Source organism: Elephas maximus, chromosome 22 (genome assembly GCF_024166365.1).
Source record: "Elephas maximus indicus isolate mEleMax1 chromosome 22, mEleMax1 primary haplotype, whole genome shotgun sequence".
Taxonomy (NCBI): Eukaryota; Metazoa; Chordata; class Mammalia; order Proboscidea; family Elephantidae; genus Elephas; species Elephas maximus.
The window spans coordinates 89,589-105,823 of record NC_064840.1 but is presented as its reverse complement, the minus strand read 5'-3'; the positions used below and the strand labels follow the sequence as shown (position 1 = coordinate 105,823).

Here is a 16,235-nt window from a genome sequence, read left to right as displayed (position 1 = left end):
TCTGGAGGGCTTTAGGGCGGGCCAGAGACACGGAGGAGACTAAGGGGGCAGCTTCCGCAGCACAATAGGAAACGGAGCCATCCCTGGGGATGGTCGAATTACTCAAGTGTCAGGGTTCACGTAAGGGGAACCATTACCGTACCGGCACCGGGGTGGAGTCTTGGCCGCTCGCTGGGCCGCGAGGGATTAGGGGAACTGTAGTTTTCCGAGGTCCTCGTTTCGAGGCGTTGAAGGAGCGAGGAGGGCATTCTGGGTATTATATTTGCCTTACAACGGAGGTTTCCTTTCAAGGTGCTAAGGCTAGGTTGACTCTCGGAACTGTAGGTGTCTGATACCAATGGCTGTTACCACCAGGCTCTATGGCCGGGACTGTAAGTAGCTCTGGGAGTTGTTGTCTGAGGCGGGTGGCTATTGTACCGTTGGCGCGGCTCCGGGGTGTTCTGGAAGCCGTGGTTTTCTGAGGGTGGATCCCTTTGTCTCCAGTGCAGTGACGGCAGCGCTTTCTGGGAGTTGTAGTTGTCGGCGGGCGGAGCCCTGCGTTCCATGCGCAGAGGCCGTGGTGGATTCTGCGAACGGCAGTTGTCGCCGACTGGCGGTCTTGCCTCAGGCACAGTCGGCACGGTCCCAAGTCATCCTGGAAGTTGTAGTTTTTTGAGCTTGGGGCCCTTCGTCTCTAGGTCGGAGGACGCGGTGGGCTCTGGGAACTGTAGTTGTCCTAGGCGGCGGCCATTGTCTCCGGGCGCTGTCGGCGCGGCACCGATGCATTCTGGGAGTCGTCAGTCTCTGAGGGTGGATTCCTCCGTTTCTAGCTAGGAGGCCGCTATGGGCTCTGGGAACTGTAGTTGTCCTAGGTGGGCGGCCATTGTCTCCCGGCGCTGTCGACGCGGCACCGATGCATTCTGGGAGTCGTCGTTTTGTGAGGGTGGATCCCTCCGTTTCTAGTTAGGAGGCCGCGATGGGCTCTGGGAACTGTGGCTGAGGTCGGAGGCCGTTGTTTTTAGGCGTTGTTGGCGTGGCGATGGGATGTTTCGAATTTGTAGTTGTCTGCGAATGGAATCGTTAGTCCCAAGTGTACAGACGGACTGTCTTTATGGGAATTGTAGTTGTCCTAGAGTGCCGGCCGCTGTCTCCAGGCGCAGTCGGCGCGGTCTCGAGTCGGTCTGGGAGTTGTGGTTTTATGAGTGTGGAGCTTTACGTCCCAAATCAGAACGGCCGCGCGTCCTTCTGGGAGTTGTAGTTGTCGCAGGCGGGCGGCCTAGTCCCGCAGCTCTCCGGGGCGGTCTGGTTCCGAATCCGGTTCCTGAGGCTCCCGAAGGCGCAGTCTGCGCGACGCCGGCGGCGGGGTCCTTGGGCTGTGGAGCCGGGGGTCTGGCCCGGTTTGGGCCCGAGTCAGGTAATGAACGCCCGCCCTCTCCGTGCCCGGCGCTCTCGGCCGGCCGTGAAAGGCCTGTGGGCCCGGCCCGTGCCCCGGAGCCCCTTGGGGGATCAGGGCCAGTGACTGCTCCGGACCGGAAACCCTGTTCCGTGACCGCGACCAAATGCGGAGGTGCTGGGAGCGCTGGCTTGCTTTCCCTCCCCAGATCCTGCAGGAAGGGAACGGCCGGAGCCCCGCGCGATGTCCCACCCGGCGCCCGGGGCCTTTCTGGCTCCCCGACTTGGTGTGTGGGGGTGTGTGACGAGCGTCTCCAGCGAGGGGGACCCCGTTCCTCGGGCACCGCCAGGATGACCTGCTCGCTCATGGTTCCTTTCTCTCCCTGCCAGCTGTGCCCGTTTAGACTTTGCGGTTTTCCTGGGTCCCTTGTGAGCCATGTTTCAGGTAAGCTGGTGTTTCCTTTTCTTTCTGAAGTGAAATCTTGTTTTTCAGGGTTTGGGACATATGCCTTCTTTTTCCTGAAACTTTCTGACAGAACCCCAGGGGTCTGCCCCGTTTCTCCTCTTCAGGTGCTTATACGTAGGAGCCTGACAGAACGATATCCAGACATGGGTGGGCTTCTGATATGGCAGAAGCCTGCTGTTAGGCGGTCTCCTCTTTTTTTCCAGTATTGGAATGAGGGCTGCTTTACTTCATGTCACTCTCACTAGCTACCCTTCAGCCATTTATTCAACACGTTTTTATTGAGCATCTACTTTTATTGAGCACCTGCATCAGTAGTTCTCAGTGTGTGATCCCTGGACCAGCAGTATCAGCATCACTTGAGAACTTACTAGAAATGCGTATTCTTGAGCCGCACTCCAGACCTTCTGAATTAGAAACTCTGAGGATGTGGCCCAGTAGTCTGAACAGTCGCTGCAAGAGATTTCGATAAAATGTGAGAACCACTAACCTAGGTCTTCGGGGTGCAGCAGTGAGCAAAAGAAAATCTCTGAACTCATAGATTTTACTTTTCAGACATGACATTAAATTTCTTTAGCAAAGGGCACTGATTATTTTGTTCGCTCGGAGTTAAATGCCTGGCTGGCTAGGGTGTGGATAAGAGGGTCAACCATTCCAAATTAGTTCCTGTTTTTAGCTCCATTTCTCTTCCTACCTTTTGTTACACTTGTCTTCAATTGCAGAGGCTTTCTTGAGTTTTGCTGGGGAGTCCAGTTTCCACCTCTGGTGCAGATACCACTGTTCACTTTAAGCAACAGCTTTCTTATCAGTCAACAGTCTTCGATTGCTTTTTTAAACTTAAAAAATTGTAAAAATAATTCTGCTATACACCTGGTCTGTTACTAGTTGGGAATCTTTTAGATTTATTTTCATGTCTTATCACTCAGAGGGGTCAAATCCAGGTTGCACGGATGGGGCTTATTTATGTATTATTCCCCTAACCCTGAGGGAAAGCTCTTTAGATTCCACCCTGGAAAGTATTACGTTCTGTTCTTCGGAGGTCATTTCACTTTGCTGTTTATTATCCTTATTCTGTGACATTACAAAAAATGCCACAAAGTTTCACAGCTGTTCAGAATTGGAGATGATTGTGAGAAACTCGAGAGTGCATGCCCTGTTGGAAGGGAGCTGCTGCTATTTGCTCCATGTTATTGTTACCATGAGGAAATTCTCTCCAAATGACATTAAAATAGGCTGGCATTAAGGAAAACATATATGCGTGTTAAACACAAAGGAATAGTCTTTACTCTCCATGAAGTGTTACAACATCTTAAGACTTTACAATCAAAGCTAGGAGTCCATGTTGTTCATATGCATAATTCATTCTTTGTCATGAAATTGTTAATTATCTTAGGATAAATCACATATATTTTTTCTTCTTTTCCCTAGTTGTTGAACAAAACAAAACAAAAATAACTAGGCTTTTAGTTATATACAATAACTAATTGACCTGCATTCCTCAGAATTCAAAAATCTCCCAGTGCCATGACTTAGGTGTGCTGTCTTCCCTTTGCAGTGGGACTCCTTTCATTCCTTGGTCAGGGCCTTTTGGGAACATGGGTACTAGTTGTGGAGATATCTGTATGTCATTTCAGGGGTCAGTGACATTCAGAGATGTGGCCATAGACTTCTCCCAGGAGGAGTGGGAATGGCTTCAGCCTGCTCAGAGGGATTTGTACAGATGTGTAATGTTGGAGAACTATGGCCACCTGGTCTCACTGGGTAAGTATTACCTCTAATCTCCCCCAAGTCAGAATTTTCACTTTAGGGTGGTTGTGAATCTTATCTGGCTGAATTTTCCCAAGGAAGGTATGGTTTTTTATTAGTTTTTAAGATGAGGATTGTAGCTTCACCTGATCTTTAAACATCTTTCATACTTACATCTGATTTTTTTTTAATGGCCCCTCTTCTCTGAGGATTCAAGGACTATTTTGAATTTTTTTCATTTTCTGTAAGCAGGTCTTTCCATTTCTAAGCCTGATGTGGTTTCCTTATTGGAGCAAGGGAAAGAGCCTTGGCTGAGGAAAGGAGATGTGAGCAGAGATCTATTTTCAGGTGAGTCAGTTAGGAGGAGAATATCACAACCCAGCTAGTCAATGAGAAAGCAACACTTTGAATATGTTGGCTGAAAAGTTTTCCCTTAAAGATACCAGAAATGTGGAGGCTGGGAACTCTCTTCAACTTGAGCTCCTTAAGGGACCACTTCACACCTACTTACTAGTCTGAATAGATGTGTCCTTCTTTCTTCCCTCTGTCTGGTCTTTGAATTCCATTTCTTTTTTGGTTCTCCTTTTATTCAAATTTGCAGAATTTTAAAGGCAATTAAAGAAAGCTAGTATAACTATATTAATATCAGGCAAAATTTAAGACAAAAAAACCTTACTAGAGATAAAAACCGAAACTCTACTAGAGATAAATAGGGTCAATTTATAATAATATTCAATTAACCAGGAAGATACAAGAATTCTAAATGTGTGTATATAGGCTCAAGGTATATAAAATTGATAATACTTGATCAAATGGGCATCTTTAAGGATTTGAATCATACAGATTATATTTTGTGATCACAATACAATTAGGTTAAACATGAATAACAAAAACATAAGTAGAAAAATTGACGTATATTGAAATTAAGAAATTTTTTTTTTTTAACAAAAAGTAACTCATTGGACAAAGAATGAATCATAAAAGGAAATTAAGAAATGTTTTGTACCAAATTATAATGAAAAAAATACATAACAAAACTTGTGCAGAGCAGCTAAAGTACTATATAGAGAAAAACTATAGCTTTAAATACTTGTATTAGAAAGGAATAAAAATGGAAACTTTTGAACTGGGTATGCATTTTAAGGAATTGGAAAAAAAAACAGCAAAATCCAAAGAATGTAGATGGGCAAAAGTTGTAAAGATACAAGCAGAAATGAATAAAATAGGAAACTAACAATGGAGTTAGTTTTCCCTCAGGATGTCTTTATTTAGCCTTCATTTTTGAAGAATATTTTCACTGGATGTAGAATTCTGAGTTGACTGTTTTCACTACTTTAAAAATGTGCCATTGCTATCTGGCCTTCAGGATTTCTGATGGAAATCCAGTCATTCTAATTCTCAGTGATACATAGTTGCTATTCTACTTTTATATCTTGAACCTGGTTTTCTTGGTTGAGTTTTTTTACTCATTCACCTGGGAAATCATCTGTCAAATACTATACTGAACCTATGCAATTAACTTCAATAGTTTTTTCTAGTGTCATTAAATGCTCAGGTTTCATATGGTATTTCGGTTCCCAACTAGTTTCTTTGATGAAGGCTTTCTAGATCAAGCCTTTTCTTTTTTTAAAATCTGTTGCAGTGGATTTTTCTCTCTCTTATCTCTAATCTTTTGTTCAGTTTTTACTCTGTAATAAACTTAGTCTCATGTCTTATATCATTAATTAATTTTCTTCTGTGTTCTCTTTGTCTTACAATTTATGTGCTAAGCTTCTGAAGAGAATTACTCAGTTTATATCCCCAGGGTTCTTACTAAAGTGCTCAATAGATAGGGAATTCGTTCATGGAGGACTCACAGTTTTCTCAGCAGCTGTTTCTACTGCCTCCCAATACTAGTCTTTTATGTGCCTAATATGTATGTACATATATGTAGATATATTTATATTTTTATGGGTGCTGAGATAGTTATTAAATATATATCAAGTTTGTTTACTTCTCTGCAGAAGCTTCCAGTCAGAATGATAAAAGATAGTATTCTCCCAAACAAAATATTGGTAATTATCTAAGTGTGTTTTAGGGAAAAATAAAATTTTGGATGTGTTTGAAAATAATTAAAAATTTATAGAAAAGGTGTAAGAGTACCTGTTTCCCCTTTACCCAAATTTACCTATTGTTAACAGTTTGCCCCATTTACTTTTCCACTTGGAGTATGATTTACTTTTTGAAACATTTGTGGTTAAATTGTATACATCATGGTCCTTACTCCTAAATACTGGTGTGTATTTCTGTATTTCCTAAGAATAAAGATACAGGTAATATTTAAAAAGAAAAAAAGCAAAAAGCTTCATATTGTAGAATTGTGCTCCAAATAAAAAAATGATGAAGTCCATTCATAAAATTCAAACTGGAGAAATTAGGCCTAATGTTTACCTATCAAAGCCATTTGATGGAAAGACACTGTTATACCAAGACCGAGTTTCAGATACAAGTTTAGAAGGTACAGTTTTAGAGTGAGTATACCAGAAGATAGTTATCAAAGAAACCGGTTTTTTTTTTTCCTTTTTTTATTTAGAATAAGTTACTGTAAGATGTTCCGAAGGCAGTAAGTAAATTCAGAATCTGGTATCTTTTTGGGACCCAAGGAACACTTGTAGTTTGTTTATTGGCAACATTATAAACTTGCCATTTTCAGACAATTCTGGTAGTAAACACATTTTAAATGGTGAAGACTAACACCCATCCTTCCCAATTACTTATCTTCCTGATAGTTTTTTTTTCCTCTTCTTCAGTTACTTACATATAATCTTTCTTATTCACCCATAAGAAGCCCTGGTGGCGCAGTAGTTCAAGCGCTCGGCTGCTAACCACAAAGTCTGTGGTTTGAACCCACCAGCCACTCCACAGGAGAAAGATGTGGCAGTCTCCTTGCGTAAAAATGTACAGCCTTGGAAACCCTATGGGGCAGTTTTACTTTGTATCATAAGGTCTCTGAGTTGAAATTGATTTGATGGCAGTGGGTTGCGTTTTTTGTTTTTTTTCATTCACCCATGTCTGTACTCTGACCTCTTCTGAATTTCTGGGTGTACTTTTCAGATTTCACAGTCACATGACCGTTACGAAAGCTATGCGATTGATGAGTTTTTCTTTTTTTAATTTAATTATCTCATTAAGAAAGGAAGGGGTGCCTTTTATTTCTATTTTTAATTTTTATTATGGTCAAAATATACACAACACTTGCCATTCAACAGTTTCTACCTGTATAATTCAGTGACACTGATTACATTCTTCATGTTGTGTAACCATTATCATTAACCCTTTTCCAAATTATTCTACCACTATTAACATGAACTCATGTCCCTTAAGCAAAAATCCCCCTTACCTCTTCCCACCCTCTCCCTTGCCCCCCATGCCCTCACATAGCCACTAATCTTTGGTTTCTGTGTATTTGTTCTTTTGTAACTGACTTATTTCACGTAGCATCATGTTGTCAAAGTACATCCATGTTTCAGGACTTAATTTCTCTTTACGGCTGAGCAATATTCCATTGTATGTATAGACCATATTTTGTTTATCCATTCATCTGTTGGTGGATATTTCAGTTGTTTCTACCTTTTGTCTGTTGTGAAAAGTACTGCAGTGAAAATTGATGGAGAAGTTTTCTGTTTGTACTCTTGCTTTCACTTCTGGGTATATACCTAGGATTGGGATTGCTGGGTCATATGGTAGTTCTATGTTCAGTTTTTTGAGGAACTGCTAAACTGTTTTCCACAGCAGCACCATTTTGCCTTTCCACCAAAATGGATGAGCATTCTTGTTTCTCCACAACCTTGCCAACATCTGTTGTTTTGTGTTTTATTTGGTTATTGCCATTCTAGTGGCGGTGAGGTGGTATCTCATTGTGGTTTTGATTAGCATCTCCCTAACGACTAATGATGTTGAGCATCTTTATGTGCTTATTGGCCACTTAAATATCCTCTTTGGTAAACTGTGTGTTCAGGTCACTTGCTTATTTTTCAGTTGGGTTGTCTTCTTGTCATTAAGCTGTAGATTCTTCTTGGATATATGGTTCCTAAAAGTTTTTTCCAAGCCTATAGGTTGTCTCTTCACTTTGTTGACAAAGTCCTTTGATGAATCAGAAAACCAAAAACCGAGGGATTGGTGGTAGCGGTAGAATTCCTGCCTTACATGCAGGAGAACTGAGTTCAGTCCTGGCCAGTGCCCCTTAGGTGCAGCCACCACCTGTCCCTCAGTGGAGGCTTGCGTGTTATGATGCTGTACAGGTTTCAGTGGCGCTTTCAGACTAAGACAGACCGGGAAGGAAGGCCTGTTGAACTGCTTCAGAAAAATCAGCCAGTGAAAATCACAATAGTCTGATCCCCAATTGATCATGGGGATGGCGCAGGACTGGGCAGTGTTCCATTCCATTGTGCATTGGGTTGCCATGAATCTGGGGCCTAGTCTACAGCAGCTCACAACAAAAAACCCTAAACCAAACTTGTTGCCATGGAGTCAGTTCTAACTTACGGTATCCCCATATGCCTCAGAGTAGAACTGCTCCCTAGGGTGTTCTTGGCTGTAATCTTACAGAAGCAGGTCACCAGGACTTCCACTCATGTAGCTGCTGGGTAGATTTGAATCACCAAACTTGATTAGTAGCCAAGAGCAAATCATTTGCCCCACCCAAAAATATTTAACCCTTTTAAGGTCCCAGTTTTTTTCATGTTTTGAATTTTTGATGATGGCATGTGTTTTCTTTCAGTAGTGGAACACATGCTTAGTTATTGATTGTGTTCACATTTTTGGTTGGTAACATGGATTTTGAAAATTTCATGTGGGCATACACTTCCCACAAAACGTTGGCCATAGTCTGGTGCAATGTTTAGTAGGGTCCATCCGTCCCAAGTATCTTTGGAGGGTCACTTCTTCTATTTTGTTGCATTGCTTTTCCATATATGATACACAAAAAAACCCCAAACCCACCAGGGCTCCCTATCACACAGGAAGCCATAAATATGCTTACAAGGATTATCCTACTGTACAAAAGCCAAAAGAGACAAAATTTTGACCGAGTTACACTCCCTGGATACACTGCCTCATACCTAAGCCTTCTGCTTTAGTGAATTTTCACCAAGGAACGTTTCTTTCATCTTTGGCTGTTACGCAAGCCCTCGCTGGAGGCAGCGTATACTTTTAGTGGGACAAGCAGCCTCCCCAGAAACCTGAGAACCTGAAAATGAGGGCACATTCTGTCCCAAGAAGCGTAAGACGATTCACTTTTGAGGTCTCATTGATCTATTCTGTCTTCTGCTTATGTTTTTGTTGTCATATCCAATAATCCATTGTTACAAATTAGGTCCAGCATGCTCTTATGTTTTATAAGATTTTATGGTTTTAATCTTCACATGTAGATCCTTGATCAATTTTCAGTTGGATTTTGTGTTTGGCTGTATGGTATGAGGGTCAGATCCCAATTCATTCTTCTGCATGTGGAAATCCAGTTTTCCTGGCACTGTTTATTGAAGAGACTGCACTTTCTCCATTGAGTGGATTTAGCACTCTTGTCAAAAATCAGTTGACTGTAACGTATAGATTTATTTCTTGACTTCCAGTTCTATTCCATTGGTCTGTATGTGTATTGTTATACCAGAACCAGGCTGTTTTCATGACTCTGGCTTCATAGTATATTTTGAAATCGGGAAGTTTAGGTCCTCCTGCTTTATTGTTCTTCTTTAAGGTTGCTTTAGGTGTTTGGGGTTCTTGCGCTTTCATACAAATTTGAGGATTGGCTTTTCCATTTCTGCAAAGAAGGCAGCTGGCATTTTGGTGGGGAGTACGTATTTTACTCAATACAGAAAAAAGAAATATTTGCTTGGTTTTTTGGTATCTTTCAGTTTCAGAGTCAAATTGTGAAATCAAAGACATTTCTTCAAAAAATGATATTTATGGAAATGACTCATACCAGTATTTGATAATGGAAAGAATTCTAAGCCAGTGCCCTGAGGATTCCGGTTTTAAAGGCGGTTGGAAATGTGTGGCTGATACTGAGATGCTGCAAGGAAGTCAAGGGTACGTCAGGCAAGTGACAGTCTCTCATCCGGAAGCCTTGGCTCAACACATGACCGTCAGTACTGTGGAGAGGCCCTATGGATGCCAGGAATGTGGGAAGACTTTCAGTCGGCGCTTTTCCCTCGTGCTGCATCGGAGAACTCACACTGGAGAGAAACCATATGTATGTAAGGAATGTGGCAAAACCTTTAGCCAGATTTCAAACCTCGTGAAACATCAGATGATACACACTGGAAAGAAACCCCACGAGTGTAAGGACTGTAACAAGACATTCAGTTACCTTTCATTTCTCATCGAGCACCAGAGAACTCACACTGGGGAGAAACCCTACGAATGTGCCGAATGCGGAAAGGCCTTTAGCCGCGCCTCAAACCTCACTCGACATCAGAGAATTCACATGGGAAAGAAACAGTATATTTGTAGGAAATGTGGAAAAGCCTTTAGCAGTGGCTCAGAACTCATTCGCCATCAGATTACACATACGGGAGAGAAACCTTATGAGTGCATTGAATGTGGAAAGGCATTTCGCCGTTCCTCACACCTTACGCGACATCAGAGCATTCATACCACGAAAACCCCCTATGAATGTAATGAATGTCCAAAAGCCTTCCGTTGCCACTCGTTCCTTGTTAAACATCAGAGAATTCACGCTGGAGAAAAGCTCCACCAATGTGATGAATGTGGTAAGGTTTTCACTTGGCACACGTCCCTTACCCAACATATGAAAATTCATACTGGAGAAAAACCGTATGCATGTGCTGAATGTGACAAAGCCTTCAGTCGGAGCTTTTCCCTCATTCTACATCAGATAACTCACACTGGGGAGAAACCCTATGTATGTAAGGTATGTAACAAATCCTTCAGCTGGAGCTCAAACCTTGCTAAACATCAGAGAACACACATTCTAGAGAACCCCTATGGATATGAAAATTCCTTTAATTACCACACATTTCTTACTGAACACCAACGAATTCGCATTGTAGAGGAAAGCTAAGAATGTATAGATTAAAAAAAAAAAGTTAATGCCTTACATTGAATTCAGAGAACTCTTGGAAAGAAGCCTCTATAAATGTGTTGAATGTGAGGAAATGTGGCTCATATCTTACTGAGCATTGGAGAATCCATTCTGGAGAAAACCTCTAGGAATGTGTGGGGAAGCATTAGTAGATACTCATTTTTGTGGTGGTGGTTGTAATTCCAGAAGAAGAAATCAATAGTGAGAAGAATCTTTATGTGGCAGGATTCCCTTCCTGTACACTGTGAATTCCATGTTCAGTAAACGTGGGAAAGCTTTTAGAGATTAGCCCTCATTCTGCATCTCTCATCTCATTCAGGACAGAATTAATGGGAAAGGAATGAGCTTCACATCAGACAATTCATGGTGAAGCAAAATCACACATTGATTGGGGAATGCCTTCATGTACCATGCAATATTTATTTATTTTTAAAAATATTCTTCTAGTAGAGAAAGCAGCCTTATCAATGAAATACAGGTAACTCTGCAATATTTTAAACCTTCACAGAGAATTTTAACAGGGAAAAAACTATCCTTATAATGAATGTGGCAAAATCCTAGAGTTGTGAGAAATCGTACTGGAGGGAATCAGCCTGGGAGGTGTGGATTTTTGGCGGGGGGGGGGGGGGGGGTCGGGTGGGGTGTGTGTGTGTTGTTTTACCTTTTTTTTTTTTAAAGCACACTTAGAAAAGAGTTACAAATAAATCTTTTGATTTATAATGGAATTTGTACTTGATTTTTTTCACAGCATATGTGATTCTGAAAATGCAGCTATCATGACATCAATGAATATCAGGCATTTTTTAAAAACAAAATACAATCAATTATAGAAACATTTTTAGGTATCAATGATCTTATGGTTTTAACTTTGAGAAAGTGAATTAAGGTGATGCTAACTCATGTTTATGCTTGGATCTGACTATAGAAATTTCTTACTCCCTCTGAAATAAATGTATATAGGGTTGTCTTAGTTATCGAATGCAGCTATAACAAAAATACCATAAGTGGATGGCTTCAACAAACAAGTTTATTCTCTCTCAGTCTAGTAGGCTTAGAAGTCCAAATTCAGGGAATCAGCCCCAGGGGAAGGCTTTCTGTGTTAGCTCTGGGGTAACGTCCTTGTCATCAATCTTCCCCTGATCTAGGAGCTTTTTGGTACAGGGACCCCCAGGTCCAGAGGACACACTCTTCCACCTGTCTCTTGTTTTTTGGTGGTATAAGGTCCCCCTCTCTGCTCGCTTCTCTCTTTTATATGTCAAAAGAGATTGACTTAAGACAGCCTAATCTTGTAGATTGAGTCCTGCCTCATTAACGTAACTGCCTCTAACCCTGCCTCATTAACATCATAGAGGTAGGATTTATAACACATAGGAAAATCACATCAGGTGACAAAAGCGGTAGACAGTCACATAATACTGGGAATCATGGCCTAGCCAAGTTGACACATATCTTTGGGGGACATAATTAAATCTATGACAAGTTTCCATCAGAAGAAAATGTCAAGGTAGTTTTCCTCATTTTGTTCCATTTACAATGAAAAACAGTTCTTCTGTAAGCACTTATTTAAAAATTCTGGCATCATCAGCTGTTGTATTATCTCCTGCTGCTATAACAGAAATACCAAAAGGGGCTGGCTTTAACAAACAAATTTTCTCACAGTTTAGGAGGTTAGAAGTCTGAATTCAGGGTGCTGGCCCCAGAGGAAGTCTGTGTCGGCTCTGGAGGAAAGTCCTTGTCTCGTTGAGCTTCTGCTCCTGGGTGATCTTCATGTGGCTTGGCATCTCATTTCCCATCTCTGCTTTGCTCGCTTGTTTAATCTCTTTTTAGATCTCAAAAAACATTGAGTCAAGGTACACCCAACACTAATCCTGCCTCATTAACAACAAAGAACCCATTCCTAAATGGGATTATAACTATATGCATAGAGGTCTGGATTTACAACACATATTTTGGGGGGACATAATTCATAACAGCTGCCCAGCTGGCAAAGCTCACACCATCAGAGTGAGTTTACATTGATCAGAAGGTATGCAATTTTATAGAAAGAAAAAAAAAATCTGGATAGGAGTGACTTTCTTGACGATGTTGTGGCCACATTGAGGGCACATCTGTAGAACATTAGATAAATGGTATTTCATAACTCATTTTGTCAGGTAGAATTTAGAAGAGTTTTAATCCTAATCAGTCTTATTTACATATGGTAGGGTCCTAAATGCAGTATGAAGGGTTGTATGTCTTCAAACCGGCCACAAGAGATGCTAATTTTTGAGCACACATTTTGTAGCTTCCCAACGTTTTGTAAGAGTTGTTTAGGAGAGAGTGATTTATTTTGAAACAGTGTAGTCTGTCTGAAACACTGATGAGAAGCCTACCTTCATCCATATGGGCTGGGCTGTGACCCATGGTGACCGTCACACGTGCTTCTGTCTTCCCGTTTGTGCATGCTTTTCTCCGTCTAATCTGATTTTTCTATCTCAACAGCGATTGGGTTTAGGGTACACCGTACATGGATAATGGCCTCATTAACGTAACAAAGAAAACCCTATTTCTCAATGAGATTACACACACAGGTGTCGGAGTCAGGATTCCAGCACATATTTTGGGGGACACAAGTAAATTCATAATACCTAGGATTTAATTAGAATGATCCAAGAATGCTCTTTTGTGAGAGAGGCCAAAGACATATTCCATACGTAAGCCTTTTATGCTAAATATTGACATTAGCAGTACAGTCATCTGTAGCTTAATGTCCATGGTATGTTCTGTGAAATAGGACGTTATGTGGTTTGGACATTGTGGAAACATCATGTTATATACAGGTAGCCCCCTTACATGCCCAGCCCACCAGACAAAGCCCAAGAGCTGTATGACTGGATACAGGAGGCCGGCCTCGCCAGGTATGTAGCTTCAGGCTGGGTGCTGACAGCCACCTCGGGACTTTGCATATGTTCAGGTGGTGGGCACATAGGGGGCGTGGACAGATGCTGGGAGTGCAGCTGGTGGTGGTGGCCCTGGCTGTTGCCACCTTGGTGTAGCTACTTCCTGATCATGTGCAGCCACTGCTACGACCTGGACCCCCGCCAGCACCCCTGACATGAGCAGAAGTGCTGATGTAGGCACTGCTCTGCATTGGGAGTGAATGGCTGCACGGCTGCTGGGCAGTTGGTTGCTAGACAGGTGAATGAAGCCAGGAGGAGGGGAAGGCGGAAGAGGTGCTGTGGGGATTGGGATGCACCCTGGAGTCTCATTGCTTGTTCACTCTTGGAGTTCGAAGTCTTTACAACCGTTAGGGGGAAATAAAAGAAATGGTTTCCCTTAAAAAAAAAAAAAATCCTTATGGGACCTTGGATGTATATGTGGTCTAACGTTGCCTGAACTGACATCATGGGGGCCATGGCTGTGTAAAAATAGTGTATAGGTATAAGGAGTTTATACAACTCCAGGTATTAGTGATCAATGCTACAGGTTTACGTTTTAGAGCAGGCAGCTTAAATTTTAGGCCAGGCCAACTTCAACTCATCCTTGAATCTGGGTGTATGCGTTTCATTCCAGGTATTCTCTGAGTGCAAATGAGGTATCATGACAAAAATACAGGTGGTTATGAGGGTGTGTAAACTAGAGGATCTGACAAAATTGTGGTGGGGACAGAAATCATGGAGAATCTGGCTTAGGAATTGTTATTTAAACAGACGAGGCTGAGTAGAATTACCTAGACTGGGAGACCCCAACCTTTTCCAAAAAAGGGCTAGATAGTAAATGTTTTAGTTTTGTAGGTCATAAGGTCTGTGTTGCAAGTACTCCAGCCATTTTAGCGTGAAGGCAGCCATAGATAATACGAAAACAAATGAGTACAACTGCGTTCCAGTAAACTTTATTTAGGGCACTGACATTTGCATTTCATACAATTTCTATGTGTCACAAAATATTTTTATTTTTTCGTAAATACCCTTTTGAAACGTAAAGACCATTGTTAGCTTGAAGGCCACACAGAAGCAGACTCCAGGCCAGACTTGGCCCATGGGTAGGTTTCATGATGCCTGATATGGACAACAAGGAAGATGAGTATTCTCAATATAGAAAAAAAGTATTTGCAAAAGTATGACTTGAAAGGAGCATGTTGCCTGCAAATTATAGAGGGAGAATAGGTTGAAATGCAGTTGGAGAAATTAGGGCTAATTTCTCCCCATTGATAGGACTTTTTATTTCTAAACTAAATGTGACCTCCTTATTGAAGCAAGAGGAAACATTATGGATGATGGGGAAAGCAGTGACGAGAGGCCAATGTTCAAGTGAGTGACACGCAGTCTGGTAGGGGGTGCCTCTGTAGGTAGTAAGAAGTCCAGCTTACCAGAAGAGATGATACTGGAATCATTTTGTCAAAAGTAAGAATTTCCTCCTAAAATTCCCTTCATGCAACCTTCTGAACTACATAACCCTTACTTGAGAACTAGTTATCCTTTATCCTGAGAACATGTATGAACTAGTTTGCATCTGCTTGGCCATATAAAAGGATAAAATTTCTGTCTTTGCAGTCTCTTTAATGGATTGCCTGTGATGTGCATCTGATTCTGGCTTAATGCTCATTCAGTAATAAAATTTTCTTTCTCCTACTTTTGTGGAAAGTTTGGGGTGATAGGTTTTGTTTTTAATTATCCTTCCCCAATGTCTTAGGCTGGGTTCTCTAGAGAAGCAAAACCAGTAAAGTGTATAAATATACAGAAATTTATATCAAGGAAATGGCTCATGTGATTGTAGGCGCTGGAACATCCCGTCTGTGGATCAGGATAGAGGCTTCTCCTGATTCATGTAGCTGCTGGGGCTTGGCTAATTCAAGATGAGCAGGTTGGAGAGCAGGGCTCTTGCTCACAGGCTGCGAAGATTGACAAATCCCAAGATTGGCAGATAAGCTGATAGCTCAAGTCCTAAGAACCGGAGGTCAGATGAACAGGATACAGCTGCAGGATCCAGAATTAGCAAAAAAGCCAGAAAGTCTGCTTATATTTGGATGCAGGCCACACCGCCAAGGAAAATCCCTTTCAACTGATTGGTTACTCGCAGCAGATTTGATCATGGGTGTGTGTGATCACATATAAACACAGAGAATGATGGCCCAGCCAAGTTGACACACAGTCTTAACCATCATATCCAACAACGCAGAGAGCAATGCAAAATTTGAGTTCCCCAACACACGTTCCCAGCTGAGGATGAACAAAGTGACGCTCTGCCTTCTTTCATATCGTTAACAAGTATCCTTTTATGATCTACTTAGTGCCACATTTTTGTTTATTTTTGTTGTTGTTGACGAAGATTCCGCTGTTTAAAATGGCCTCCAAACTTAGTGTTGAAGTGCTGTCTAGTGTTCCTAAGCCCAAGAAGGCTATAATGTGCCTTACAGAGAAAATACATGCGTTAGATAAGCTTCATTGAGGCATAAGTCATAGTGCTGTTGACTGAGTTCAATGTCAGTGAATGAACTATATTTAATAAGGTGTCTTCAAACAAACACATAAAACAAGGTATGTATTGATTGGTTGACAAAAATGTTACCAGAGGCTTGCAGGAACCTAACCCTGT

At 41.8% G+C, this 16,235-nt stretch overlaps 2 protein-coding genes across 6 annotated transcripts in view; both read left to right on the top strand.

The window, feature by feature from the left end:
• The first annotated feature begins 272 nt into the window (after positions 1–272).
• Positions 273–11,268, top strand: ZNF140 (zinc finger protein 140). 4 transcript variants are annotated; one of them, XM_049865602.1, is made up of 3 exons: positions 273–371; positions 1,762–1,816; positions 9,472–11,268. In XM_049865602.1, the coding sequence occupies exons 1-3, from the start codon at positions 360–362 to the stop codon at positions 10,638–10,640; spliced, it is 1,236 nt and encodes a 411-aa protein (XP_049721559.1). In that variant the 5' UTR covers positions 273–359; the 3' UTR covers positions 10,641–11,268. The 4 variants fall into 4 exon arrangements, with proteins under 4 accessions (XP_049721559.1, XP_049721556.1, XP_049721555.1 ...); XM_049865599.1 differs by lacking the exon at positions 273–371 and adding an exon at positions 3,833–3,928 and having other exon boundaries at positions 1,811–3,595; XM_049865598.1 differs by lacking the exon at positions 273–371 and adding an exon at positions 3,830–3,928 and having other exon boundaries at positions 1,811–3,595.
• Positions 282–16,235, top strand: part of ZNF10 (zinc finger protein 10) — a 52,045-nt gene continuing 36,091 nt past the window's right edge. The window contains exons 1-2 of one of the 2 annotated variants that reach the window (XM_049865594.1): positions 1,369–1,393; positions 1,762–1,816. The gene's annotated coding sequence lies outside the window, so the exon portion shown is untranslated. Of the gene's footprint in view, positions 372–1,368; positions 1,394–1,761; positions 1,817–16,235 lie in introns of those variants that run through there. The other variant, XM_049865595.1, reaches the window with a different exon arrangement.

Bases quoted from the DNA above. Each gene is read 5' to 3' on its own strand.
- ZNF140 (XM_049865598.1), top strand. From the start codon at position 3,430: ATGGGTACTAGTTGTGGAGATATCTGTATGTCATTTCAGGGGTCAGTG. The intron at 3,596-3,829 runs GTAAGTATTACC...ATTTTCTGTAAG, and splicing joins TGGCCACCTGGTCTCACTGG to CAGGTCTTTCCATTTCTAAG. The intron at 3,929-9,471 runs GTGAGTCAGTTA...GGTATCTTTCAG, and splicing joins GAGCAGAGATCTATTTTCAG to TTTCAGAGTCAAATTGTGAA.